Source organism: Pan troglodytes, chromosome 14 (assembly GCF_028858775.2).
Source record: "Pan troglodytes isolate AG18354 chromosome 14, NHGRI_mPanTro3-v2.0_pri, whole genome shotgun sequence".
Classification (NCBI taxonomy): domain Eukaryota; kingdom Metazoa; phylum Chordata; class Mammalia; order Primates; family Hominidae; genus Pan; species Pan troglodytes.
The window spans coordinates 57,871,436-57,898,202 of record NC_072412.2 but is presented as its reverse complement, the minus strand read 5'-3'; the positions used below and the strand labels follow the sequence as shown (position 1 = coordinate 57,898,202).

General features: G+C 39.7%; 1 protein-coding gene across 3 annotated transcripts in view; it reads right to left on the bottom strand.

Annotated features, from left to right (window-relative positions):
- Positions 1-5,476: 5,476 nt before the first annotated feature.
- The window catches only part of VPS36 (vacuolar protein sorting 36 homolog), a 38,085-nt gene continuing 16,794 nt past the window's right edge, over positions 5,477-26,767 (bottom strand). For 2 of the 3 annotated variants that reach the window (XM_509796.8, XM_054665330.2), the window contains exons 6-14: positions 26,474-26,560; positions 19,509-19,541; positions 19,311-19,388; positions 18,250-18,384; positions 15,904-15,969; positions 10,317-10,381; positions 9,382-9,466; positions 8,346-8,422; positions 5,477-8,252 (exon numbers count right to left, since the gene is read on the bottom strand). In XM_509796.8, coding sequence (XP_509796.2) covers positions 8,159-8,252; positions 8,346-8,422; positions 9,382-9,466; positions 10,317-10,381; positions 15,904-15,969; positions 18,250-18,384; positions 19,311-19,388; positions 19,509-19,541; positions 26,474-26,560 — 720 coding nt within the window. In that variant the 3' untranslated portion in view covers positions 5,477-8,158. The remainder of the gene's footprint in view (positions 8,253-8,345; positions 8,423-9,381; positions 9,467-10,316; positions 10,382-15,903; positions 15,970-18,249; positions 18,385-19,310; positions 19,389-19,508; positions 19,542-26,473; positions 26,561-26,767) is intronic. The other variant, XM_009427011.5, reaches the window with a different exon arrangement.

Below are 26,767 nucleotides of genomic sequence, written 5' to 3'. Positions count from 1 at the left end.
CTTATCTGGCCCCACCCACATCCTGCTGATTGGTTCATTTTACAGAGAGCGGAGTGGTCTGTTTTGACAGGGCGCTGATTGGTGCATTTACAATCCCTGAGCTAGACACAAAGGTTCTCCACGTCCCCACTACATTAGCTAGATACAGAGTGTCCACACAAAGGTTCTCCAAGTCCCCACAAGAGTAGCTAGATACAGTGTCCATTGGTGCATTCACAAACCCTGAGCTAGACACAGGGTGCTGATTGGTGTGTTTACAAACCTTGAGCCAGATAGAGTGCCGACTGGTGTATTTACAATCCCTTAGCTAGCCATAAAGGTTCTCCAAGTCCCCACCAGTGAGGAGCCTAGCTGGCTTCACCCAGTGGATCCCGCACCGGGGCTGCAGGTGGAGCTGCCTGCCAGTCCCACGCCCTGTGCCCGCACTCCTCAGCCCTTGGGTGGTCAATGGGACTGGGCACTGTGGAGCAGGGGGTGGTGCTCGTCAGGGAGCTCGGGCCTCACAGGAGCCCATGGAGGGTGGGGGAGGCTCAGGCATGGCGGGCTGCAGGTCCTGAGCCCTGCCCTGCTCGGGGAGGCAGCTAAGGCCCTGCGAGAAATCGAGCGCAGCGCCGGTGGGCTGGCACTGCTGGGGGACCCAGCACACCTTCTGCAGCTGCTGGCCCAGGTGCTAAGCCCCTCATTGCCTGGGGCCGGCAGGGCCAGCCGGCCGCTCCGAGTGCGGGCCCGCTGAGCCCACACCCACCCGGAACTCGTGCTGGCCCGCAAGCACCGCGCGCAGCCCCGGTTCCCGCCAGTGCCTCTCCCTCCACACCTCCCCGCAAGCTGAGGGAGCCAGCTCCAGCCTCGGCCAGCCCAGGAAGGGGCTCCCACAGTGCAGCAGCGGGCTGAAGAGCTCCTTAAGTGCCGCCAAAGTGGGAGCCCAGGCAGAGCAGGTGCCGAGAGCGAGTGAGGGCTGTGAGGGCTGCCAGCATGCTGTCACCTCTCAGTACTATGTTCATTATCTAGGTGACAGGATCAATAGAAGCCCAAACATCAGCAACATGCAATTACCCTTGTAACAAACCTGCATATGCACCCCCAAATCTAAAACTAAAATTTAAAAAAGAGTTTTAAGTTTTTGGGAAAATATGAGAGGATAGATTCCACCTTAACAGCTGTGCTTGTTAAATTGAGTAACTATGCAGTATGGTTTACCACTTGCTTTTCTTTTATGCAGAATATACCATTTGACAGCAAAACTAATATCCGATATGCAGAATATACCATTTGACAGCAAAACTAATATCTGGTAATGGAAATCAAAGCACAGTGGTGGCCTTTGGAGAGCGATGACAGGAAAGAGGCACCAGGAAACTTTTAGGGGGCGACAGATATGTTCTACTGTTTGGAGTGTGAGTTACATGGATTTACTAAGCATTTGTTAAAACTTGTCTGACTGAAGATCTGTGCATTACAGTTTGTAAACTGTATCTCATTTAAAAAAATATTTTAAAATATGTGATTTGCAGGTCTTTGACTCTATCACTTCATTTTTAAAAAGGTAGCACAAGTATTTACTTATATGTTACCAGAGGTATAAAATTTTCTAAGAACTTATATTGTCAGCCAGGTGCAGTGGCTCATGGCTGTAATCGCAACAATTTGGGAAACCAAGGCAGGAGGTTTGCGTGAGCCCAGTACTTTTAGACCAGCCTGGGCAAAACAGCAAGACTCCATCACCACAATAAATAAGAAATTATTTGGGAGGCCAAGGCGGGTGGATCGCTTGAGCTCAAGAGTTCAAGACCAGCCTGGACATCATGGCAAAACCCTGTCTCTACCAAAAATAGAATGTACTAGCCGGCTGTGATGGCACGTGCCTGTGGTCCCAGCTACTTGGGAGGCTGAGGCAGGAGGATCACTTGAACCCAGGTGGAGGCTTCAGTGAGCCAAGATGATGCCACTGCACAGGCTGGGTGAGACCCCATCTCAAAAAATAAAATAAATAAAAAATTAGCCAGGTGTGGTGGCATGTACCTGTTGTCCCAGCTACTCTGGAGGCTGAGGTGGGAGAATTACTTGAGCCCGAGAGGTTGGGGCTACAGAGAACAGTGATCACGCCACCGCACTCCAGCCTACGTGACAGAGTGAGACCAACCAATCTTGTCAAATAGTTACTTCTAGCAATACTAATTAAATCCATCCAAAGTTTCAAAGAAGACTTTAAGGTGATCATCCAATTTCACTGCCAGTAGAATTATCTAGTCTAATTTCCATTCACCAATTTACGCTAGGATTCTTTTTCAAATACATACCACCCAGTCCCTGGCATTTCAGTTTTAAAAGCAAAAGCTCAGTGGAAAGAGCAGGCATTGGAGTTACAAAAGTACAAAAATTATCTGGTGTGGTGGTGTGCACCTGTAGTTCCAGCCATCAGGAGGCTGAGGTGGGAGGACTGCTTGAGCCCAGAAGGCAGAGGTTGCAGTGAGCCGAGATTGTGCCACTGCGCTCCAGCCTGGGCAATAGAACCAGACCCTGTCTGAAAAAAAAAAAAAAAATTATATGGGGGTATAAGGAACCCAGAACAGGATAAAACAATCTTGAAAATGAAGAGCGTATTTGGAGGACTCACACTTTCCAATTTCAGAACTTACTACAGGCTGGTTCATGCCTGTAATACCAGCACTTTGGGAAGCCAAGGCAGACGGATCACTTGAGGTCAGGAGTTTGAGACCAGCCTGACCAACAGCGAAACCCCATCTCTACTAAAAAAAAAAAAAAAAAAAAAAAAATTAGCTGGGGATGGTGGCACACACCTGTAGTCCCAGCTACTCAGGAGGCTGAGGCAGGAGAATTGCTTGAACCCGGGAGGCAGAGGTTGCAGTGAGCCGAGAATGTGCCACTGCATTCCAGCCTGGGTGACAGAGTGAGAGTCGGTCTCAAAAAAAAAAATAACTTACTACAAAGCAGTAGTAATCAAGACAGTGTGATATTAGCAAAAAGATAGATAAATAGCTAGAATTGCAAGTTCAGAAACTCATATCTATGGTCAATTGAGTTTTTAAAAATTACTTTTTAAAACAAAAAACCCCATACGCAAGCATATGGTCAATTGTTTTTTGACAAGTGTGCCAAGACCATTTAATGGTCAACTAATGGTGCTGGCATAACCAAATAGCCACATGCAAAAGAATGAAGTTGGACCTCCTCCTTACACTGCATACAAGTAAAAAGATACACTTTTAGATAAGCCTAGATTAAATTCCAGCCCTGACACTGCAAATCTGGGTAGATTTCTTAATCCCTCCTTCCCTTCACTGTAGAAAGCATATAATAGTTATTGTGAAATATTATAGTGATTAAGTGAAACATATCGGAGGCAGCTTTCTCTGCATTAATCTTTCAGGCACATACTTTTTCCCCAAAAAGCTACTCTTCAAGGGAGGAAATCCAGGTACAAGTGGCTCTATCAATATGCTTGGTCATTTTTTAAATAACAGCTTTATTGAACTGATTGGTCAATTTTGTCTCCATTAGAATTCTTGCCAAACTGTACTGCTGTCTTTATTGGACAGTTAAGATATAGTTTAACGTTTTCAGGCCGGGCGCGGTGGCTCACACCTGTAATCCCAGCACTTTGGGAGGCTGAGGCGGGCGGATCACGAGGTCAGGAGATCGAGACCATCCTGGCTAACATGGTGAAACCCCGTCTCTACTAAAAAAAAAAAAAAAAGATATAGTTTAACGTTTTCTAAAAGAAGACAATATAAAAATGAAAGGAAAAAACGCTTTCAAACAAACAGTGGTATGGTCAGTATTGAACTATAACTGTTCTGGCTCTCAAAATACCTTCAGTTTTCTTTCTGGGTCAGTGACTGATCTAGTAATCTTGTGCAAATTGTATAAAATTTATACATTATCTCAATAACTCCGTTTATACAAATGGAGAGAGCTTTTATTTCTCTGGGTAATGCTCTGAGATGAAAGCTATAACTGACTCATGATTTCGTATCAGGACACAAGGAAGAAGACGAATGGCCCAATTTCCACACTGTAATAACAAGAACTTACATGTGTATAACAACTACTCTGGAGTGCTTTCCACATCATGGACATGGCCCATGCCATATTTGAGTAAGACAGAGCAGATCTCACTCAGACAGGCTAAGCCTTGACAAGTCTGGTTGAGAAACCTCTTGGGAAGAGGGTAAAAGACAGAGTTGGTTTGCTAGGCAACTCGTGCATGACTCAGTACTATAATTCAAAAATCACTCAATTCAGTTAATACTTTACTAGGAATCTACCATGCAGTCACTGACCTAGGTCAGTGAGAATTCAAAAGAAATGTTACACGACAGTCTTTGAACTTAAACCCAGTTTCTCTATTTTCTTATGGTATCAAGACAACATTTAAGAGAACAAGACAAAATATAGTTAAGCATATGGAAAAGACAGTAACTCTTGTAGAGTTTAGAAATAATAGAGCTGTGTATTGGAAACATTTCTGATGCAGGCAGGATCGAGCAAAGTATAATTTAGATTGGTGGGGGTGGGTGTGGGAGAGGGGAGGTGAGTGGGAAGAAGTAAAGAAAGGTTTGGACAGACAAGGGAAATATCCAGGAGCAGGAAGGGGCACACCTCTGCTGTTCCCTTTTCCCAACACCTTCCACTTACTGACAATCTCTTGGTCTTTGTGAGCCTAGTTTACCAGGTTCTTCCTTTCCCTTCCAAAGCCCTCCACCAGGACTAAGGGCTCCTTTTTCTGTCTTCCCCAGCATGGTACATATGCCCCTTCCATGGCACTTACTTCATTCCATCTTCAGTGAAAGTTGCTTACATGTCTGTTTCCCCAACTAGGTTTCCCTTTTCTTAAGGACACAGGTGTATCTTATTCATCTTTGTATCCCCTCCCACTACCAGTGCCCAACAAAACTGCTCACACAAAATTGCTATGTGTTCAAAAAAATGTTTTTTTCATTGAATTGAATGGGAGCTAAAGTAGGATAAAGTGGAGCCAAATTATAAATAGGAATATAGGTAGGAGTTCATTCATTCAGTAAATATTTATTGAATGCTTATTGTGTCCAGGCCCTGTTCTCAGCTCTTAGAATACATCCATGAACAAACCAGATAAAAACTTCTGCCCTTGCGCAGCTTATACTCTAGATCGTAAGGGATGGGATTAGCAATAAATTTACATAAATTCAACCATACCTACTGGAAAAAGACACATGCATGGAAATTATTAATGCTATAAGAATCTCTTGATATGCAGTTTGTATTTTTGTACTTAATATAAGCATAATATATTCATACCTACATATCACTCCACAGGGATTTAAACTTTAAGACTACAAAGAGAAATTTATTGGTAATTTAGGAGATTTTCAAGGACCATTCTGAGCACACTCAATTTTGTCCTTAGGCACGGTCTTTAAAACCTAACCACCTTACAAGTTGTGACTCCACTGTACCAAAATGAAGACTCTGAGACTTTTGGGCAAAAGAACCATTTTAAGTATTTGAGTATGAGAAAGATGACAGGATGAATCCACATTCTCTCAGATTAATCTGGTAACAAGGAACAAGAAAGAGTACATTCATCTGAATATACATGGTCAGGCAACAGTGGAATTCACATCAAGAATTTTTTAAAAAAAGAAACCAGTTCATGACATGTCCCATTCTTTTAAGACAACTAAAACAGTAAGAGCTCAATGTCATAAGTATTTATAAGCAACTCTTAATTATAAAATCCAAAGGAAAAATTCTTAACATAACTGGCTTTAGTATGATTAAAGGTTTCTCATTTGCATATATGTTTCAGAGTATTTAAAAAGAATGCCAAGAAAAATCATTTTTGAATTTTGCAATAATTTTACTCTATATACATTGATACCAATCATTTAACCCTGAAAACACAGTCTTCACTAACACAATGTAAAAAATTTTTTTGACAGTAAATGACCAGAAATATTGCATTACCATAAAGCTACAAAGAGGCTCATGCTCCTAAGAGCAAAGTTAGGAAAACAAAAAAATAATAATTATACCAGTGATAAGCACCAAGACAGAACTTTTTTGCACTTAGGGCCTGATTGGTTGTATTTAAACATAACTTCTACATTAGAGGGCCAAAATAACACCTTATAATAATGGCCTGAAAAAAAAAGATAAAAATACACAAATACATACAAAGGTCTCGAAACAGTGAAGAATGTCCACTTTAAAAATAAAATCAATCATATTCATTTTTAAATTAATGTGACATTTGCAAAATATATTTATATATCACTTTTCTTCCTTCTTAAGTTATTTTATACAATTCAGATTGCTCCATTTTTTTTCATCAGTTGTCACACTAAAGTAAACAAATATGTTAAATTATGTAGGTTTGCAGTAATGAATCCAAACCATTAGCGCTAGATTGAGTAGCTCCAGCAATCTTCCTTGCAACTCACTCCAGCTGGTGAAACAGATTATTTATCTTTATAATTTTAAAAGCCTTAGCCAGGTGAGAGAGAGAGAGAGTGTGTGTGTGTGTGTACAAGTTTGCCAGAGCAGTGTGAGACAGTAAGTACCAACCAGAAAGAGGTGAGACATACAAACAAGCTTACACAATGGTCCAACTAACCCCTAAAAGACTTGGGCAGTCAGACACTGAGTTACCCTCAAAATAAACCTGAGGCTGAGCAATGGGGGAACCAGAGGATCTGTCACCACAATGAAGAGTCAGTGACAGGTTTGGAAAACAAAAACTAAAGTGGGATGTCTCAGGCACAGCATTCCTGTGACACTGGAGGATACGAAGCAGCAATAGCCACTTTTCAGGCAGAGATAAGGGATTGGGATCCCCTGGGTCTGCAGCTGAGGGTCCCTGGCACTTCCCAGAGGGCACTGCAGCAGCCTCTGGCAATGGCCCTCCACCTTACCCACTGACAATGTCTTAGGGGTCCCAGAGTGTGAACCTGGGCATCCCTCTTCCTGGTCCCAAGGGTGCTCCCAATACAATACTTTCCCTCCCGCAGGCTTAGCCAAAACCATCACCACCCTTTCACTTCCAACTCAGTTTCAGAAAGGGTGTCTCCCGTCCTGTGGGGTCCCTGAGTTTGAGATAATGCGAACATACTGGAGGCTGTAGCAATAACATGTGAAGTCAGGCAGTCACTTTAAAACCTAAGCAATCTACATGCAGTATTAGCCAGTTGTTGTTATCTCAGTAACATTTCTTACCGAAGTAGTTTTTCCACACAACTTATAACATAAAGGACAAAGAAAAAATATTGCTGGAATATGACAGACTTTTTAAAGTTCAGTGTTGAAACTCCTTATGGAAAAGAAAAGGAGACATTACTTTTCCACTTTCTATTTCCTGTCTGTGGCTTTGAGGTAAAAGAACACTGAGGTTCCTGTGAAGTTCCCTCTGCCATTCCACCAGCACAACAATCCCAGGGAATTCCTGAGCCGTCTACCTCCTAAATTTGTAATCATAACTCTGGGCATGTCTATACAGCTCTCTAGTTCAGTTTCAAAATCCACAGCATTTGGAAACAAAATGACACAGTTGCATTCTTTAAATGCCAGTCATGAAATCATCACTTAAAAAAACAAAGAGAAACTAGATAGAATATATATAAATATATGTGTCAAATAAAATTATTTCATTTTTAAAGGTATTTTATTTGGTATGTTGAAGACATGTCTATGACTGCTTCTAAAAGCCCTGGGGAGGAGCCTCATATAGCATGCTGCAGTATATTTTGTCCCAACATTGTCATGTGCAATCAGTGAATTTCAGTTACACCAAAATAATAATCTAACCTGTCTGAACATGCAACTTCTCTTTTTATTCTCTGCAAAACTAAATTCCCTTCTTTATAAAATGATTAGATTTGAGGATCAAGTTAAAATCCACTATATTCCAAGTTAAACTCTGAGGGTTCTGCACTATAGCATGATTTTAAATTCATATTGGCATTCACTTTTCTGAATTTTCCTATGCGTATACTAAATAAATTTCCTGGACCATATTTAGTGAGAAATTAAAAGAGATTTACATTGCACTGTGAAGTTCTAATAAATTCTCAATTGATCGGGGTTTATCTCTTAGCTCAATGTCATACAACCTCTACATGACGCAAGCATATGGACAAAAAGGATTTTAAATACAAAACCCTTAGCTCTGTGTCATAAATAAATTTGGGTAAAAACGCAGGCCTTCCACTGAGTCATCACGGCAAAGATGGCCCATCTTCTCTGCAAGCAGCAACCTAAAAAAAAAACACAAAAAAAACCCCACACAATTATCTGTCCATGCAGACACACAAACATACATTGTAATGAAAGGTAAGAACCTTACTTACCTTTCTTTGGCTAGGAGGACAGACATTCCCACAAGCTTAGCAAACTCTTCCGATGTTAGGGATCCCTTTTCTGAAACCTAATAGAAACACACAGCAGAAAAAAAATGTAATTAATTTAGGACACTAATTTAAACACACTCTGGGTTCTAATGGTAGGCAGAATGTATACCAGTATATGCAAGAAATAATTTACTGAATGTCCTACTAAAATCCAAAGAACATTCACACTATAACTAAATCTTAACTAATGCTTAATCCTACAAAAGTTGAAGTACCCAGAAGAGACATAGTAGAGGCTCAAATATCAAGATCAAGCTCTCTATAATGTAACAGTCACTGTACTAAAGCCTAAAAAGAGCTATTTGATATTCTGAAAAGGAATATGTAACAAATTCTGAGTACATATTAACGCTCCAGCGAAGGGACTTTACATATGGGTTTAGTTTAAAATATGTGGTAGAAATATCTGTAGTCTTGGGGTTTTCATCTAGTTGAAAATGAGAAGGATAATAAATATAAGTTATTCAAATTATACAGGCTCACCATAGAAGCTATGAAGACAGTACTATTTCAAGCATCCTAATGAGTAATATTGGCAGTTTGGCCAGTAAAATCCATCTAAACTACAGTTGCTTTTTATATTTTTTGAAGCAATTATTTTCATAAAACTTGTGGCGTTTTATCAAGCTGCTTATGTAGGTGTTACTGGAAGAAAAAGTTTAATTGTGTTGTAACATCTGATAAAGTTAAAAACCTGTTCTCAATACTGAGCTTTAATAGAAAAGAAAGCACCTCACTAATTCTAATTCTCCTTACATGTAAGATGTTAAGAGTGTCAAGAAGTTTCAAAAAGCTCTTAATGTATGACTTTGGTTAATATTGATTCATTGTTAGTGATAAACCGTTTTTATTTGGGTGTGTGAATGTTACTTTTTCAGTAAAGTTAAATTCAAAAGGAAATCCTGTTTTTTGAGTTGCTAAGCCTTCGGGTCTTCATAGCAAGCTCTAAAGACTGGAGAAAATCGGCTTCACATACTGTCTCCAGGGCCGAGGCCACCATTTCCTCTTCCTTGTGAGACTGAAGCTCAATTACCATGACGCCACTGTCAAACACACGGAGCCTGAAAACCACAGGTGCGAGAACAAAGCCAGGAATTATCTAGGATATTCAACTGCTGAAAAGGAGGACATCTTTTATACCCTCTTTTATGCCCAGATATGAGGGCAATATTAAACAAAACAACATTTAAAACATATCAAACCCAAGCAACAATGGCATAAACAGCTCATGAATACACAGATAATAAAATTATGAACTAAAATCTACATGCTAAATAAAATTACTGGCTTTTTTTTTGGAAGGAATTTCGCTCTTGCTGCCCAGGGTGGAGTGCAAATGGCATGATCTTGGCTCACCGCAACCTCCGCCTCCTGGGTTCAAGCGATTCTCCTGCCTCAGCCTCCCCAGTAGCTGGGATTACAGGCATGTGCCACCACACCTGGCTAATTTTGTATTTTTAGGAGAGATGGGGTTTCTCCATGTTGGTCAGGTTGGTCTCGAACTCCCGACCTCAGGTGATCTGCCCGCCTCAGCCTCCCAAAGTGCTGGGATTACAGGTGTGAGCCACCACGCCCAGCCACCTGGCTACTTTTTTAAACCTAAGAATAAGGAAACTAATATTCACAGCTGAACATCTCCAGAGACTAACACAAAATGTCTAAGGGAAGAGGGGCTAGTTATTCTGATCTCATGGGAAGAACCCACATTCTTATCTCATTCCCCCAAATCCACAAGAGTCTGACTCCTAGCCCTGTTAGGACATGCCCAGCCCTGATAAACATGAAATAATATAATTTCAAGAGCAATAATCTGGCTTGACACTAGGGATGGCAAACTTGGCTGGGCTTTCCCATCTACCCCATGCAGAATCATGGTTGCAGGTGGCAAACTTCCTGCAGAGGTTCCTTTACCTGAGAGGTAATTTCAGTGCTTCCAGCATCTTGCACGCATTCACTAAATCTTCTGGTGAGAGCAACTAATAGGGAAAAAAAAATCCAGTAATGCTATACAATGGTAATGATCACTAAAACAGAAGAGTATATTTTAAAATTACCATTTATCAATAATTTTAGGTGATTTAATCACTACAAAGCAAAAAAGATTGACAAAGGAACCAAAGACTTCTATTCCTTAAAGCAGTGGTACCCAATAAAATATGCATGCCACATTATGTCACTGCAAATTTTATAGTAGCCACATTAAAAAAATTTTAAAAAAGGCCATGCACAGTGGCTCACACCTGTAATCCTAGCACTTTGGGAGGCTGAGGCAGGTGAATTACAAGGTCAGTAATTCGAGACCGGCCTGGCCAACATGGTGAAACCCCGTCTCTATTAAAAATATAAAAATTAGCCGGGCGCAGTGGCGGGTGCCTGTAATCCCAGCTACTCGAGAGGCTAAGGCAGGTGAATTGCTTGAACCCAGGAGGCGGAGTTTGCAGTTAGCCGAGATCGCACCATGCATTCTAGCCTGGGCGATAGTGCGAGACTCCATCTCAAAAAAAAAAAAAAAAAAAAAAAAGTAAAAAGAAACATGAAATTAATTTTAATGCATATATTTTAAGATTGAACATAGAACCAATTCAACATATAATCAATACAAAAAATTATTAATGAGATATTTAACATTTCCTTATTTTGTACGAAGTCTTCTGAATCTGGTGCATTTTTATACTTGCAGCATATCTTGATTTGGATTAACTACATTTCAAGTCCCCAGTCAGCACATGATGTGGCTATCCTTGTGGACAGTGCAGCCTTAACAAATCAGCATAGTGTGGTGATGACAAGCACAGCTTTCAGTCCCACAGGATGGCTCCAGAGCCAGTCCAGCCCAGATCCAAATACCTGTCAAACCACTGTCTCTGGCTGTGGCCTTGCTCAAGTTATTTCATCTTTCTAAGTTTCAACTTCCTATTCTTCAAATTATCCCCTACAGTAAAAGTAGCCATGTCACTGAGTTATTGGGAGGATAAATGAGGTAACACGTGCAGAGTGTCCAGTGGATGGTAAGTACTGACTAATGGCAGCTATGATCAGCATTCAGATAAAAACACAGAGCAGGGGCTTAATTCATGGGACTGGGTGAGCCATTTGCATGGAGGTGACTGCTGGGGCACAAAGAATACCTAGACAGAACCTTGGAGGCCAAGGACATCTGGATGTGAAGGAGGAAGGACAGCTGAAGAATAGCCACTGCTGATACCCAGCCAAAGGGGCAGGGCAGCTTTCCCTCTGCATTATCTACAAGGCAACTTGTTCCAACCGAGTTGATTCAAAAGAGTTAACTATTGCAGAGGAAGGGCTTCCTGAACAACTTTATTTATCACAATACAAAGAGAAAATATTAGAGCTGAACAGTTTCATTCAGTCCAAGCCCTTATATTAAAGGTAAGAAAACTAGCTCCCTAAATGCTGGCAAGGATGTGGAGAAAGGGGAACTCTTACACATTGTTGGTGGGAAGGTAAATTAGTACAGCCACTATGAAAAACAGTATGGCGATTTCTCAAAAAACTGTAAATAGAACTATCACATGATCCAGCAATCCCACTTCTGGGTATATATCCAAAAGAAAGGAAAGGAGTGTATCAAAGAGAAATCTGCACTCCCATGGTTATCGCAGCACTATTCACAACAGTCAACATCATTTGCAACAACATGGATAGAACTGGAAGACATTGTTTAGTGAAGTAAGCTAGCACAGAAAGACAAATATCACATGTTCTCACTCATTATGTGGGAGTTAAAAAAATTGATTTCATGCAGATAGAGAGTAGAAAAATGGTCACTAGAGGGTGGGCAGAGTAGTGGGGAAGGAGGGATAAAGAGAGGTTGGTTTAATGGGTACAAAAACACAATTAGAAGGAATAAGAGGCCAGATGCAGTGGCCCATGCCTGTAATCCCAGCAGTTTGGGAGGCCAAGGGGGGTGGATCACCTGAATGCAGGAGTTCAAGACCAGCCTGGCCAACATGGAGAAACCCCGTCTCTACTAAAAATACAAAAATTAGCCAGGCGTGGTAGCCGTCGCCTGTAATTCCCAGTTACTTGGGAGGCTGAGGCAGGAGAATTGCTTGAACCAGGGAGGTGGAGGTTGCAGTGAGCCAAGGTTGTGCCACTGCACTCCAGCCTGGGTGACAAAAGTTAAGACTGTCTCAAAAAAAAAAGGGGGGGAATAAGATATAGCATTCAGTAGTACAATAGGGCAACCATAGTTAACAATAATTTATTGTATATTTCTTTTTTTTTAATTTATTTATTTTTTGAGACACAGTCTTGCTCTGTTGCCCAGGCTGGAGTGCAGTGGCGTGATCTCGGCTCACTGCAATCTCCACCTCCCTACTTTAAGCGATTCTCCTGCCTCAGCCTCCCAAGTAGCTGGGATTACAGGTGCCTGCCACCACGCCCGGCTAATTGTTGTATTTTTAGTAGAGATGGGGTTTCGCCATGTTGGCCAGGGTGGTCTCGAACTTCTGACTTCAGGCGATCTGCCTGCCTCAGCCTCCCAAAGTGCTGGGATTACAGGCATGAGCCACCGCACCCGGCCCTATTGTATATTTCAAAGTAACTACAAAAGTGGAATTGGAATGTTCCTAACACAAAGGAATGATAAACACTGGAGGTGACAGACCCCCAATTTCCCTGATTTGGTCATTACACATTATATGCTTGTATCAAAATTTCACATGTACCCCATAAATACGTACAACTATTATGTATCCATAAAAAAGAAAAAATAAAAATTTGGGGGCCGGGCATGGCGGCTCATGCCTGTAATCCCAGCACTTTGTTTGGGAGGCCAAGGTGGGTAGATCACCTTAGGTCAGGAGTTCAAGACCAGTTTGGCCAACATGGGGAAACCCCGATTCTACTAAAAGTATGAAAATTCTCCTGGTGTGGTGGCACACGGCTGTAATCCCAGCTACTTGAGAAGCTGAAGCACAAGAATTGCTTGAACCCGGGAGGCAGAGGTTTCAGTGAGCCAACGTTGTGCCACTGCACTCTACAGAGTGATACTCTGTCTCAAAAATACAAAACAAAACAAAAATTTTAAAGGTTAAAAAAAAAGTGGTACATATATACAATGAAATACTATTCAGCACAAAACAGAATAAAATCCTTTCATTTGCAGCAACATGGATGAACCTGGAGGATATTATGTTAAGTGAAATAAGCCAGACATAGCAAGACAAACACCACTTGATCTCACTTACATGTAGAATCTTAAAAAAGTTGATCTCATAGAAGTAGAGAGTAGAAGAGTGGCTACCAGAGGCTGGGGAGGGTAGGTGGGAGGAGGGGATGGAGAGAGGTTGGTCAGCAGATACAAAGTTACAGTTAAGACAGGAAGCATGAGTTCTGCTGCTATATTACACAGGGTGACTAGATAATGGCAATGCAGTGTATTCTTTTTTTTTTTTTTTTCTGTTTCTGAGTAGGTTTTTTTTTTTTTTTTTTTTTTTGAGATGGAGTTTTGCTCTGTCGCCTAGGCTAGAGTGCAATGGCGCAATCTCGGCTCACTGCAACCTCCACCTTCCTGGTTTAAGCAATTCCCCTGCCTCAACCTCCTGAGTAGCTGGGATTACAGGCACACACCACCAAACCCAGATAATTTTTTTGTATTTTTAGTAGAGATAGGGTTTCACCATGTTGGCCAGACTGGTCTCGAACTCCTGACCTCAGGTATTCTGCCCGCCTCAGCCTCCCAAAGTGCTGGGATTACAGGTGTGAGCTACCGTGCCCAGCCCTGAGTACTTTTTATTGATACATAATATCTTACATATTTATGGGGTACAGGGGCTATTTTTATTAATACACATGCATAAAATGTGTAATGATCAAGTCAGGGTTATTTGGGGGTACCTATTACCTGATGTATTTATCATGTCTATGTTTTAGGAACATTTCAAGTCCTCCCTTCTAGCTACTTTGAAATATACAATACATTGTTGCCTCCCTACTCTGCTATTGAACATTCGAATTTATTCCATCTAACAGTATGTTTGTACCTATTAACCAACATTTCTTCTTCCCCGCTCCCACTTATACACCTTTCCCAGTCTCTGATATCTATCATCTATTCTCTACCTCCATGAGATTAGCTTTTTTAGCTCCCACATGAGTGAGAACATGCAATATTTGTCTTTCTGTGTCTGGCTTACTTCACTCAACATAAGGACTTCCAGTTTCTCCATGTTGCTGCAAATGATGTGATTTCATTTTTTTTTATGACTGAATTGTATTCCATTTGTATGTATCTGACATTTTCTTTATCCGTTCATCACTGATGGACACTTAGGTTGATTCTATCTTTGTTTTTTTAAAAAATGTTTATTTTAGTTAGGGGGTATATGTGAAAGTTTGCTACACAGATAAACTCGTGTCACTAGGGTTTGCTGTACAGATTATTTCATTGCCTAGGTATCAATATTAAGCCTAGTACCCAATAGTTATCTGTTTTGCTCCTCTCCCTCCCCCTAGTCTCTACCCTTAAGTACATTCCAGTGTTTGTTGTTCCTTCTTTGTGTTCATAAGTTCTCATCATTTAGCTCCCACTTATCAGTGAGAATATGGGTATTTGGCTTTCTGTTGCTGCACTAGTTTGTTAAGGATAATAGCTTCCAGCTCCATCCATGTTCCCACAAAAGAATTATCTTGCTCTTTTTTATGGCTGCATATAACAGACAAGAGAGGATTTTTAATGTTATTACCAGAAAGAAATGATAAATGTTTAAAGTGATGAATATCTTAATTGCCCTGTGATATGGTTTGGCTCTGTGTCCCCACCCAAATCTCATCTTGTAGCTCCCATAGTTCCCACATATTTTCGAGGGACCTGGTGGGAGATGATTGAATTATGGGGGTGGGTCTTTCCTGTGCTGTTCTGGTGATAGCGAACGTTTCTGATGAGATCTGATGGTTTTAAAAATAGGAGTTGCCTGCCCAAGCTCTCTTTGACTGCCACCATCCACGTAAGATGTGACTTGCTCCTCCTTGCCTTCCGCCATGATTGTGAGACCTCCCCAGCCATGTGGAACTGTGAGTCCAATTAAATCTTTCTTTTGTAAATTGCCCAGTCTCAGGTATGTCTTTATCAGCAGCGTGAAAATGGACTAATACACCCTGATTTGATCATTATGCAGTGTTTACATGCACTGAAACACCATATAGTACCCCATGAATATGTACAATTATTGTGTCAATTATAAAGAAAAATAGAAAAAGTTTTGAATAGCAAAAAATAAAAATAAAGAAAAGAGGAAGAAGGAAAACTGAGTCTCAGAGATGCTAAGTAAGCTACTGAAGGTCACTAAGCAAATCACTATCAAAACCAGGAAAAGAATCTACCTCCTAGATCCCAGGACAGTATTCTTTCACTGTACCACAGTGCTTCTCAAAATAGCTTTGATATTCACAACCCTTCCTCAAATTGTATTCGGAATTTGTATTAAGCAAATCTACATTTGGTTAAAAGAGTATTTAAATTTTCTATCCTTACTTCCATTCCTCGAGCTCGGTTTACTAAGCAGTACACCTCCGTGAGTGACATTATTCCCCCTCGTTCCTGTTCAAATATGAAATTTTTAAAAAAGTATTATGTTACAATTACACCAGTTAGCATTTCTTAACAGAAATCATAATCACAGTGAAATCAGAAATCAGAAAAATTTTTAAGAAGCTTATAAAAAACTTTATTTATACAAAGGAGAACCTATTCAGATACCACAAGGCAGTTTAGATTCAATACTTGCATTTTAACGTCATTACCACATTATTTTTATTTTTATTTTTATTTTTTTGAGATGGAGTTTCCCTCTGTCACCCAGGCCAGAGTGCAGTGGTACAATCTCAGCTCACTGCAACCTCCACCTCCCGGGTTCAAGCAATTCTCCTGCCTCAGCCTCCTGAGTAGCTGGCACTACAGGCATGCACCACCACACCCAGCTAATTTTTTTTGTATTTTTAGTAGGGACAGGGTTTCACCATGTTGGTTGGGCTGGTCTCGAACTTCTGACCTCAAATGATCTGCTCACCTTAGTCTCCCAAAGTGCTGGGATTACAGGCGTGAGCCACTGTGCCCGGCCTCATTACCATTTTAACATTTACTTAAATGAAAAAAGGGGCTCTACACCATGTTTCAAAAAATACATTTAAATGTTTTAACTTATTATAGCTAATAAATGAAGAAAGTATAGAATTAAATAAGACTATTACCATTTTGCAACCTCCAGTGAAATAACAGATCTAGGTAATGACTGTCAATGGCTGTTAACATCACAAAAAATTTTTTAAAAATTAAAAAAAAGACAATCAGACATTATGTATCTCTTGATGGAAGTACACAACAGCCTCTATGAAATAGTCCTGCAATAATAATTTTTAAAAACCCTAACAAACCTTTATTATAAATACCAGTTTATAGGAAATACATAGGACCAGAAAAGCACACTCTATAGTCTAAACAACTAATTTCTTCAGGAAACACACTGTGGGGTGGGAGGTAAGAGGCAGGAGAAGAAAGAACCCATGAAATTAAAAACAAACAAACAAACTTTTGAAACAAACCAACAAACTGCAATGAATCCTGATTGAAACAGAACAACTGTAAGAGAAAATGTGAATACTAGGCCGGCACGGTGGCTCACACCTGTAATCCCAGCACTTTGGGAGGCCAAGGCAGGGGGATCAACTGAGGTCAGGAGTTCGAGACTAGCCTGGCCAACATGGTGAAACTCTGTCTTTACTAAAAATACAAAACAATTAGCTGGGCGTGGTGGTGGGCACCTGTAATCCCAGCTACTCAGGAGGCTGAGGCAGGAGAATCGCTTGAACCCGGGAGATAGAGGTTGCAGTGAGCTGAGATTGCGCCACTGCACTCCAGACTGGGCGACAATAGTGAGACTCTGTTTCAAGAAAAAAAAAAAAGAAAATGTAGCACTTTGGGAGGCCAAGGCGGGCGGATCATGAGGTCAGGAGATTGAGACTACAGTGAAACCCCATCTCTACTAAAAATACAAAAAATTAGCCGGGCGCAGTGGGGTGGCAGGCACCTGTAGTCCAAGCTACTCTGGAGGCTGAGGCAGGAGAATGGTGTGAACCTGGGAGGCGGAGCTTGCAGTGAGCTGAGATTGCACCACTGCACTCCAGCCTGGGTGACAGAGCGAGACTCCGCCTCAAAAAAAAAAAAAAAAAGAAAATGTGAACACTAGATAATTAGATAACATTAAGAAAGTATTTTCTTATGAAAGGGGATTATAGTTGTATTTAAAGGAGTATTTATCATTAGAGTTACATAATGAAATGTTTACAGATAAAGTGATGTGATGTCTGGGATTTGCTTTAAAATAATTTTGAGTGGAAGTTGGTTTACAGAAGAAGCTGGATGATGGCCACAGAGGATTCATTATACTATTCTATTTGGCATAGGTTTGAAATCATTTTTAATACAAGTGCTTTAATAAACTCTTGACTGCCTGAATACTATCAGACTAGAAGATGAATCTGTATTATGGAATGATTAATAGTACTAAATAGTAAAGACTAGATGTATGGAAATATATCTATTCAGAGAAAGATCATATATTTCCTTTTTAAAAATAAGGAAAACTTCATATCAAATAGATTTAGAAAGTTATAGATGTCAAAAATGAAAATTAAAAACAACTTAGAAAATTACAAAGAATAATAAGCACAATGAACTTATTTAATATACCTGAAAGAAAAAAAAAACATGTCAGTTGACAATAACCATATCATGAAAATAGTTATGCTCTTGTTAACATTTCTGATGACATAGGGCTAATTTAACACAGTTTAAAAAAAAACACATAGGTTTAGTTTTTACCTCTAAAGGCACCTGCAATATTCCAGCCAGTTGTTTGGCCAGCTGCATGTGGTACTGTGTGCCTGAGCCGTAGGTTTCTCTGGTAACTGGGTTAGCTATTCCCATGCTCAGCAAGTAGGATTTAAACCTGATGGTCTATAATAAAAAAGGAGAAAATGCAGAATTAGTCTCTCCACCTCAATATTTGAAATTCTTCCATCACAAATTCAATTCCACTCAATTATGTCTACATATCCCCATTCCTTCTACTGTGTTTCTATGCTGTGAACTATAAGGGAGCAGATTTCCAGGAGTTCCCTGCATACATCTAATTATTCTCCTTCCTACTTCTCTCCTGGTCTCTCATATTCTGTTTACTTCATAAGTTCGATGTGAAAGGAGATTCAGAAAATGCCTCTGCTATATTTAATGCCAACCAAATAGTACAACTGAAAAGAAAATGGCTGTGATTAGACTGTAGACAAACTGAATGAAACAAACATCAAACTTAGGGATATGTATAAAACAGCCACTCCTTGTACATTTCAGTATTTCTGTTTTCTACACTCCAAAAAAAGGCATTGAAATAGCCTTTAATCCTAATAGAACTAATATAATTTTTACGGTTGACTTTTCTTTGGCACTTTCACATATCCTCAAGTCCTAAAAGAAATAAAACAGGCTGGGCGTCGTGGTTCATGCCTGTAATCCGAGGCAGGCGGATCACGAGGTCAGGAGATCGAGACCATCCTGACTAACACGGTGAAACCCGGTCTCTACTAAAAATACAAAAAATTAGCCGGGCGTGGTGGCACGTGCCTGTAGTCCCAGCTACTCGGGACGCTGAGGCAGGAGAATCGCTTGAACCCGGGAGGCGGATGTTGCAGTGAGCCGAGATCGCGCCACTGCACTCCAGCCTGGGCGACGGAGCGACACTCCGTCTCATAAATAAATAAACAATAAATAAAACATAAATAATAAATAAAACAGTACATTCAGAAAGCCAATGTAAACCACAAAAACCTTACTGCATTATTTGTGTTATCTAGTTTCAAATGCCTTAAAAAAAGCAACTTATTTACCTCATCTTCTGTGATGTCACCTTGTTTGTCTTTAATTTTATTAGCAATTGATTTTGATAATTCCACCATTTCCTTAGCCTGTCAAATAAAAAGTAAAGACTGAAAAGCACTATTGTCCCCAAAATGTCTGCTAACAAAATATATTTCAAAAACTGTATCATAATTGGTATGAATTTAATAGGCATAAATGACATATACCTTGATCATTAGTTTGCTGAGGTCTTCAAAGGCCTGAAATGAGAAATGAATTTTGGTTGAAACCCATCTAAAGAATTAAAATGACTTAAAAAAATGAAGCACCCTCTATTTTTTCCCCATAAAAATTTGAAATTTTCAGCTGGGCGCAGTGGCTCACGCCTATAATCCCAGCACTCTGGGAGGCCGAGGCAGGCAGATCACGAGGTCAGGAGATCGAGACCATCCTGGCTAACACGGTGAAACCCCGTCTCTACTAAAAATACAAAAAAAATTAGCCGGGCGTGGTGGCGGGCGCCTATAGTCCCAGCTACTCAGGAGGCTGAGGCAGGAGAATGGCGTTAACCCAGGAGGCGGAGCTTGCGGTGAGCCGAGATCGTGCCACTGCGCTCCAGCCTGGGCGACAAAGCAAGATTCTGTCTCAAAAAAAAAAAAAAAAAAAAAAAAAAAAAAAAAAAAAAAAATTTAAATTTTCTTGCAAATATCAATTTGTTAATAACTATTTATATAAATAATAAATCTACCTTATTCTAAAATTTCATTTTAGCTAAAAAACCATACATTTTCCAAACAAACTGCAAAAGAACTTCACATTTTCAAAGAAAATAATTATTATTGATTAAATAAGCAAAAGGTGATATAAACAGTAGTTCAGAAAATATTATTTACTGTTATTTGAGAAAAGTAAGAAATTCTGTCACTGTCACTGGTTTTTTCTAAAATCATTTTCTAATAGGAAGTCTCTAAGAATCAAAAGCACTACAAAGCTTTCCTGGTTGAAAATGGCAATACACAGCTGCAGGAATAGTTCTCTGGGCACAATAATTTTGGCTTTAAACAGGTATTACTTAACTGAAACAGTAAGTTTAGCAAGTAAGATAATCAGTTTAAGTAAGATAATCAGCCTCTCATTATCATACTCATTATGCTTGTAGATATGGTGGCTATCACAAAAGAAAAACATTCAAATACCATCTAAATGTATCTACATAGAATCAACTGTTTAATTTGCTACAGCAAAAAACTACTTCAAAGGCCTCTTTGAATTTAAATATATTTATAATAAATTATTTCAAGTTACTGAAAATATACTCCCAGTGCAGAATATCTTATCTAATTGATGCATACAGATGTTATTTTTTAAAACCAGTTAAGCAGCTTGTCATTAACTGAAATATCAGTCCATATGGTGGTCTGAAACATATAATAGTGGCTCTGATCAGCTTATGCCCATCTGCAGGAAAGCATCCCCCATCTGCAAAAGGATTTTGCTAAAAGAATAGTGTGTTGCGTATTCTTATGGCCAACTCACTAAGGTTAATAACTGAAAACAAAGGGGAATGTGCACACACCTAACAGGAATTTCCTTAGATAAACAAAAGGCTTAAACACTGGATTCTTATCAGCTAGAGCCAGCAGATGCAGGAAACCCTTTGTGAGAAACTCTGGGCGCCAGCTCTGAAACTAAGTCAATTCTAACATTTAAATAGAGGGCAAATCACACACCAACCTAGTTTTCAAAAATAAAACACACATTTTGCACACTTAGGTTTTTACTTTTAATATATAAGATATTAATAGATTTTTTTATCTGTGTAAAGAAAACTGGTAAAGATAACACTTTTAAATTGTATATGGTAAATCACTGTATTTATTATATTATGTTGCTGTAGAAGAAATAAGTTGAGAGTCCACAAAGAATACGTAAATAAGTCCTGTAAACTTATACATAGGCAATAAAAAAAGTAAACATTTTTGTGCCTTAGAAGAAATGTCTATAAATATTTTAAGTGATTATAAAACACAGAGAAAAGCTTCCTCACTTTTATTTTTATAATTATTATAAAATTTGGAATTAGTCAACTATCAAAAAATGAGTAAAGAAACTACCTACGATAAAAATTAAAGCAAAAGAGATGCACATATCCATTCTATAATTGCATCTGCCAGTTTATGGAACCTTGTATCCCTCTACCACACCTATAGTCAAATTTCCACTCCAATTTTGAGAAAAACAGCACCTGTTTTAAAACCAGGAGTACCCCCTTAAGCTGACTTACAGCATGATTTCTTACTTACTTTTAGTTATCACTTTGGCTATTAGCGTCAGTAACTCAGTATATTCTTGATTTTCCACTTCAGTACTCTTGAATGTGCCTTGCATATTCCATTCCCTTTTCCTGGGTTCTTCTTATCCATGCTGGTCATCTGCTAGAGCCTATTCATCTTTCAGCCTTTGACTTCCATATTCCTGCTGCTAGCAAGCCCTCCGTGACCTCAACAGAAGTTAGGGATCATGTTATACACCCCTGCTGCAGCCTATATCTTCTCCTTGCAAGGTGTTTCTCCCACCGTGGATAATGCCTCTTTGCCTGCCTGTGTCTGTGCTCACCACAGTATCCACAGCCTCTGATACAAGGCCTGGCACAAAGTAGGGAGGAATATCTGCTGAATAAATTAATGATCTGCGTGGTTAATGACCTGCTGAATAAATTAATGGTCCGTATGGTGAGCACAATGCTTATGTAGAATCCTTTGAACTATGTGACTCCAAAAAAATTAGACTGAAATAAAATAACTTACTTTATAAATTAAGAAAAACATTATTTTCAACATAACATTGAGTTAGTATGGCAGTATCAGAAAGAAAAATACAAGTAATGAAAAATCAGCCCACTGCTCCATGCTATCTCTAAAAGCGTCGACACAAACAGGATGACAAGACACTGCTGAAAGAAGATGGTGACAGCACGTTCTAGGTGGCGAAGAGAGTGGTGATGTGGTGCACTGTCACCACCAGCAAACTGCCTGCAAATCAGGAGACTTGGGTTCTCATCTGCCTCGTTCCAAATCTAGTCACTTACTCTTGAGACAATTTCTTCTCTGAATAATAAGAACCCTTCTAATGCTAAAATGTTGAAATTTTATTAATCTTCTCAGAATAGATGATTCTGAAAAGATGGTGGCTTTGGCAGCACAGTTTTTGAATCTCTCCAAATCACAACATGAAAACAGGGCAACTAGATCTCAAAACCAAACATATACTACAATACTAAGTGTAAGGATACTAGCAAAAACCCCTCAAGATACAAGCGGGTAGGGCAAACCACTAAGAGCCACAAGACCTGCAGAATGCCAGGATCTAGGCAGGAGAAAGAAAAGAAAAGCAACAATGTAACCACAGACCTGAGAATGCAAGAGCCCCAAGAGAGCCAATAGGGATTCACCAGAAAGGAAGGCAGGCCAATTAGAGGACAGTGCCTAAAATGGGGAGGATGGTGCCTTCTTCAATTACGGGAGGGTCCACTATTAACCTTTTATTTCAAAATAATATCTAACATCTAAAAGATGTTAAGAAGATGATACAAGCTATAAAGGATCAATATAAATCAGAAATAGGTGACAGGACTCAGGAAAGAATTAAAAATAAAAGGAAAAAAATCATTTCAGAAATAAAGTCTACACTAGACAGACATTAGTGAATAAACACAACAGATGAAACCTTCAAAGAGGTGAAAAAGAGGAAAACTTTCTAAATAAAAAAGAAATGAGGAAAGAAATGAAAAGCATTAGAGTCACAAATTGTGAAGAAAGGCAGTGAAACTGCAACATACAGCTAATAGGAGTCCCAAAAGAAAAAAAATCAAAGCAATTATTGAAAATTACAGGCTGGGCACAGTGACTCACGTCTGTAATCCCAGCACTTTGGGAGGCCGAGGCAACTGGATCACGAGGTCAGGAGTTCGAGACCAGCCTTGCCAATATGGTGAAACCCCATCTCTACTAAAAATACAAAAAATTAGCTGGGTGTGGTGGCACGCACCTGTAGTCCCAGCTACTTGGGAGGCTGAGGCAGGAGAATTGCTTGAACCCGGGAGGCAGAGGTTGCAGTGAGCCAAGATTGCGCCACTGCACTCCAGCGTGGGCAACAGAGCAAGACTCCATCTCAAAAAAAAAAAAAGAAAGTTATAATGCAGAAAAATTTCCCTGAAATTAAAAAATTCCTGAAACTATATACTGAAAAAGCACAGCACGCACCTAAAAATAACAACTCAGAATGACTAATACACAGACACATTCTAGTAAAATTACTGGGCTTTAAAGTAAAATTTAAAAATCCTTTGCCCATCTAGGAAAAACAGCAAGTGTCTTTTAAGGGGAAAAAATAAAATTATCATCACTCTTTGATAGCAACACTTCATGCCAGACCAAAAAAAAAGAAAGAAAGTAATATAATGAAGGCACTCAAAGAAAGAAAATGTGAGCTGAGGATTTTAAATCCAAGAAAACTGACCTTCATGTATAAGGAAGACAAACATGGCAGATACAGGGAATATTGTTCCTATGATCATTTCCTTAAAAATCTACTACAGAATGAGGCTTCAGACAACCAAAGCGACCACAGAGAGCTCAGCATAAGGACTGGTGGTACTAAACATGGAGGTACTTATAAAACTAAGAGTCAATGAGAGCTGGAGCCGAGGCAGAGAGTGTATGCAGTGGCTGTATGCTCAGACAGTGTAAACACAGTGCACCTATTTTTCAAATGTACAAAGAATGGGGAAAACACATAAAATTTTTTTTCAACTGCTTTAGTAATTATCTGGTAGTGTCATCTTAAATTTGAATAGAAAAGATAAGTACGCTCTTGTTAGGCACTTTATATTAACAACAACAAAATTCTAGCTCTGTCCATTGAAAAAGCCTAGAAACAAAGATCAACCCAATACTGATGAATATTACTAGCAGGCAGATTGTGGTTCTGAAATATCATTTCCCACTAAAAGAAACCAGAGCGGTCTGGGCGTGGTGGCTCATGCCTGTAATCCTAGCACTTTGGGAGGCCGAGGCAGGCGGTTCACGAGGTCAGGAGTTCGAGAGCAGCCTGACCAACATGGTGAAACCCCGTGTCTACTAAAAATACAAAAATTAGCTGGGCACAGTGGTGCGCGCCTGTAATCCCAGCTACTCGGGAGGCTAAGGCAGGAGAATCGCTTGAATCCGGGAAGCAGAGGTTGCAGTGAGCCAAGATAGCGGCACTGCACCCCAGCCTAAGCGACAGAGTAAGACTCTGTCTCAAAAAAAAAAAAAAAAGAAAGAAAGAAACCAGAGTTTCTCAGATAAATGGTTGATTCCGGATCTGAGGCAGGAAATGTACAAGATGGTCCTGGAGCTTTTGCAACACCAGATAGTGAAGAAGCTAGCAAAGTTCACCTAGTCACAACAAAAGCACTCAGAGGGCCAACTTGAAGCAGCTCCCACTGGCCAAAGATGGGACAATTTGAGCTTCAAATAGGGTAATAATTATAACTGATTGAAATCCATGAAATATGCTAAACTCCATGAATTCATAATGACATGTTAAAAAAAACCTAATTAGTTGGCTGGGCGCAGTGGCACATGCCTGTAATCCCATCACTTTGAGAGGCCGCGGCGGCGGATCACGAGGTCAGGAGATTAAGACCATCCTGTCTAACATGGTGAAACCCCGTCTCTACTAAAAATACAAAAAATTAGCCAGGTTTGGTGGCGGGTGCCTATAGGCCCAGCTACTCGGGAGGCTGAGGCAGGAGAATGGCGTGAACCTGGGAGGCAGAGCTTGCAGTGAGCCAAGATCGAGCCACTGCACTCCAGCCTGGGTGACAGAGCAAGGCTCCGTCTCAAAAAACAAAACAAAACAAAACAAAAAAACCTAATTAGTCATCGTCAAAAGATAATAAGGAAACAATTTATTACCCTGATGATAAAGGAAAATGCAATTATCCTGCCTTTCCTATATGAACTGGACAACCAAATAGTAGATAAGGGAAACAATTTCTTTAAAAAGTATTCCAACTAATAAATGAAAAATAAACACAGAATTATCACTATTTACCACCACCAACGAACTAATAGATCTAGGCACTGAATATTAACAGCTGCTAACATGACAGAGATAAGATGTGCCTCTGACGAAAGAACACAGCATCACCTCTAGTTTTGCCAAACGGACAGAACATGAGTGTGACAGAGATTCTGGATCCAGCTGCCAATTTGGGGAAAATACAGGGTTGAGGAAAATATACAACTTCACCACAGATACACATCCAGAAAAACCTACTATGGGCACTTAATAGGTCAAATGCCCTTGGTTCCCCAACAGTAATCTATATTTTCAATTAGTGAGCCCAAAATAAGTATTTAAATAACTATTTGTAGTTTTAGACTTTACTTGATTGACATAAATCTTTGAAATTCTCTGAAAAGCAACCATCAACGGAATTTTACTTATGAATTACTATAAAAACCAAAGATTTACTTTAAAGCATCATTTCATAAAAAACCAAGACCATTTTTATATAAACATGGAAAAACCAGTGATATGTTTAGCTGTATTAACTAATTACAGAATCTAATGCATAACTGGTCTTTTTAGCTAGAGTTCTTTCCCCTTCTCTTGAATTTCCTGATATATCATGAAGCCTCAGAAACACTGGAATGTACATGCTCAGGGTTGTCCCCCAGTAGAAGTGATGGGCTGCTTTGAGCCGTTCTTACTGATGTCTGGTCTGATCCCTGGGTGGTCATCAACATAAAATGGTGTGGTATCTGGCCACAGACAGTGGCCACAGAATAGCATTTTTCTCTCAACTAAGTTACTTCAACTTCCAAAATAATTATACAGGGAACCCTGAACTCATTAGGAGTATCCGCCAATCAATTTCATCTAGACTGTAAAATCTACACACAACATTTTATGATGTTTTCTAACAGCAAACAAATTTGCATTTCTTTTTTATTCCTTTTAGAAAAAGGTTTTGGTTAGATTTTGCCAGCCCGAGGTAGACCTGTTAAAGAGAATAGGAGACTGTGTAGTTTCAGGCAAATGAAATATATTCTAAATTACAGAAGGGAATTAGTCACAGCTGTATCTAAAAGAGTAGATACAAATGGCTGGAATAGATGGAGAGCCAGAATTTAACAGTTACCTCAGAAATGTTTTTGTCAGTTTCTTTTCTTTTTTCTTCCAGTTTCCTTTCAATACCTACAATTCCTACAGCCCTTATTCTTCCTGGCTGAAAAAAAAAAAAGAAGTAGAAAATAAAACATACAAAATAGGAAGGAAACAAAATCTTTTGTAACCAACCACATTGTGTTTTCAATGGCGGGAAAGGACCTACAAAGAACCAAAGAAAAACAGCATACACGGACATTTAGCTTCCCTTCAAAACATGTGTTTGTTTCTTGCTGTACATAATGATCTTAAAATCATTCAAGAAAAA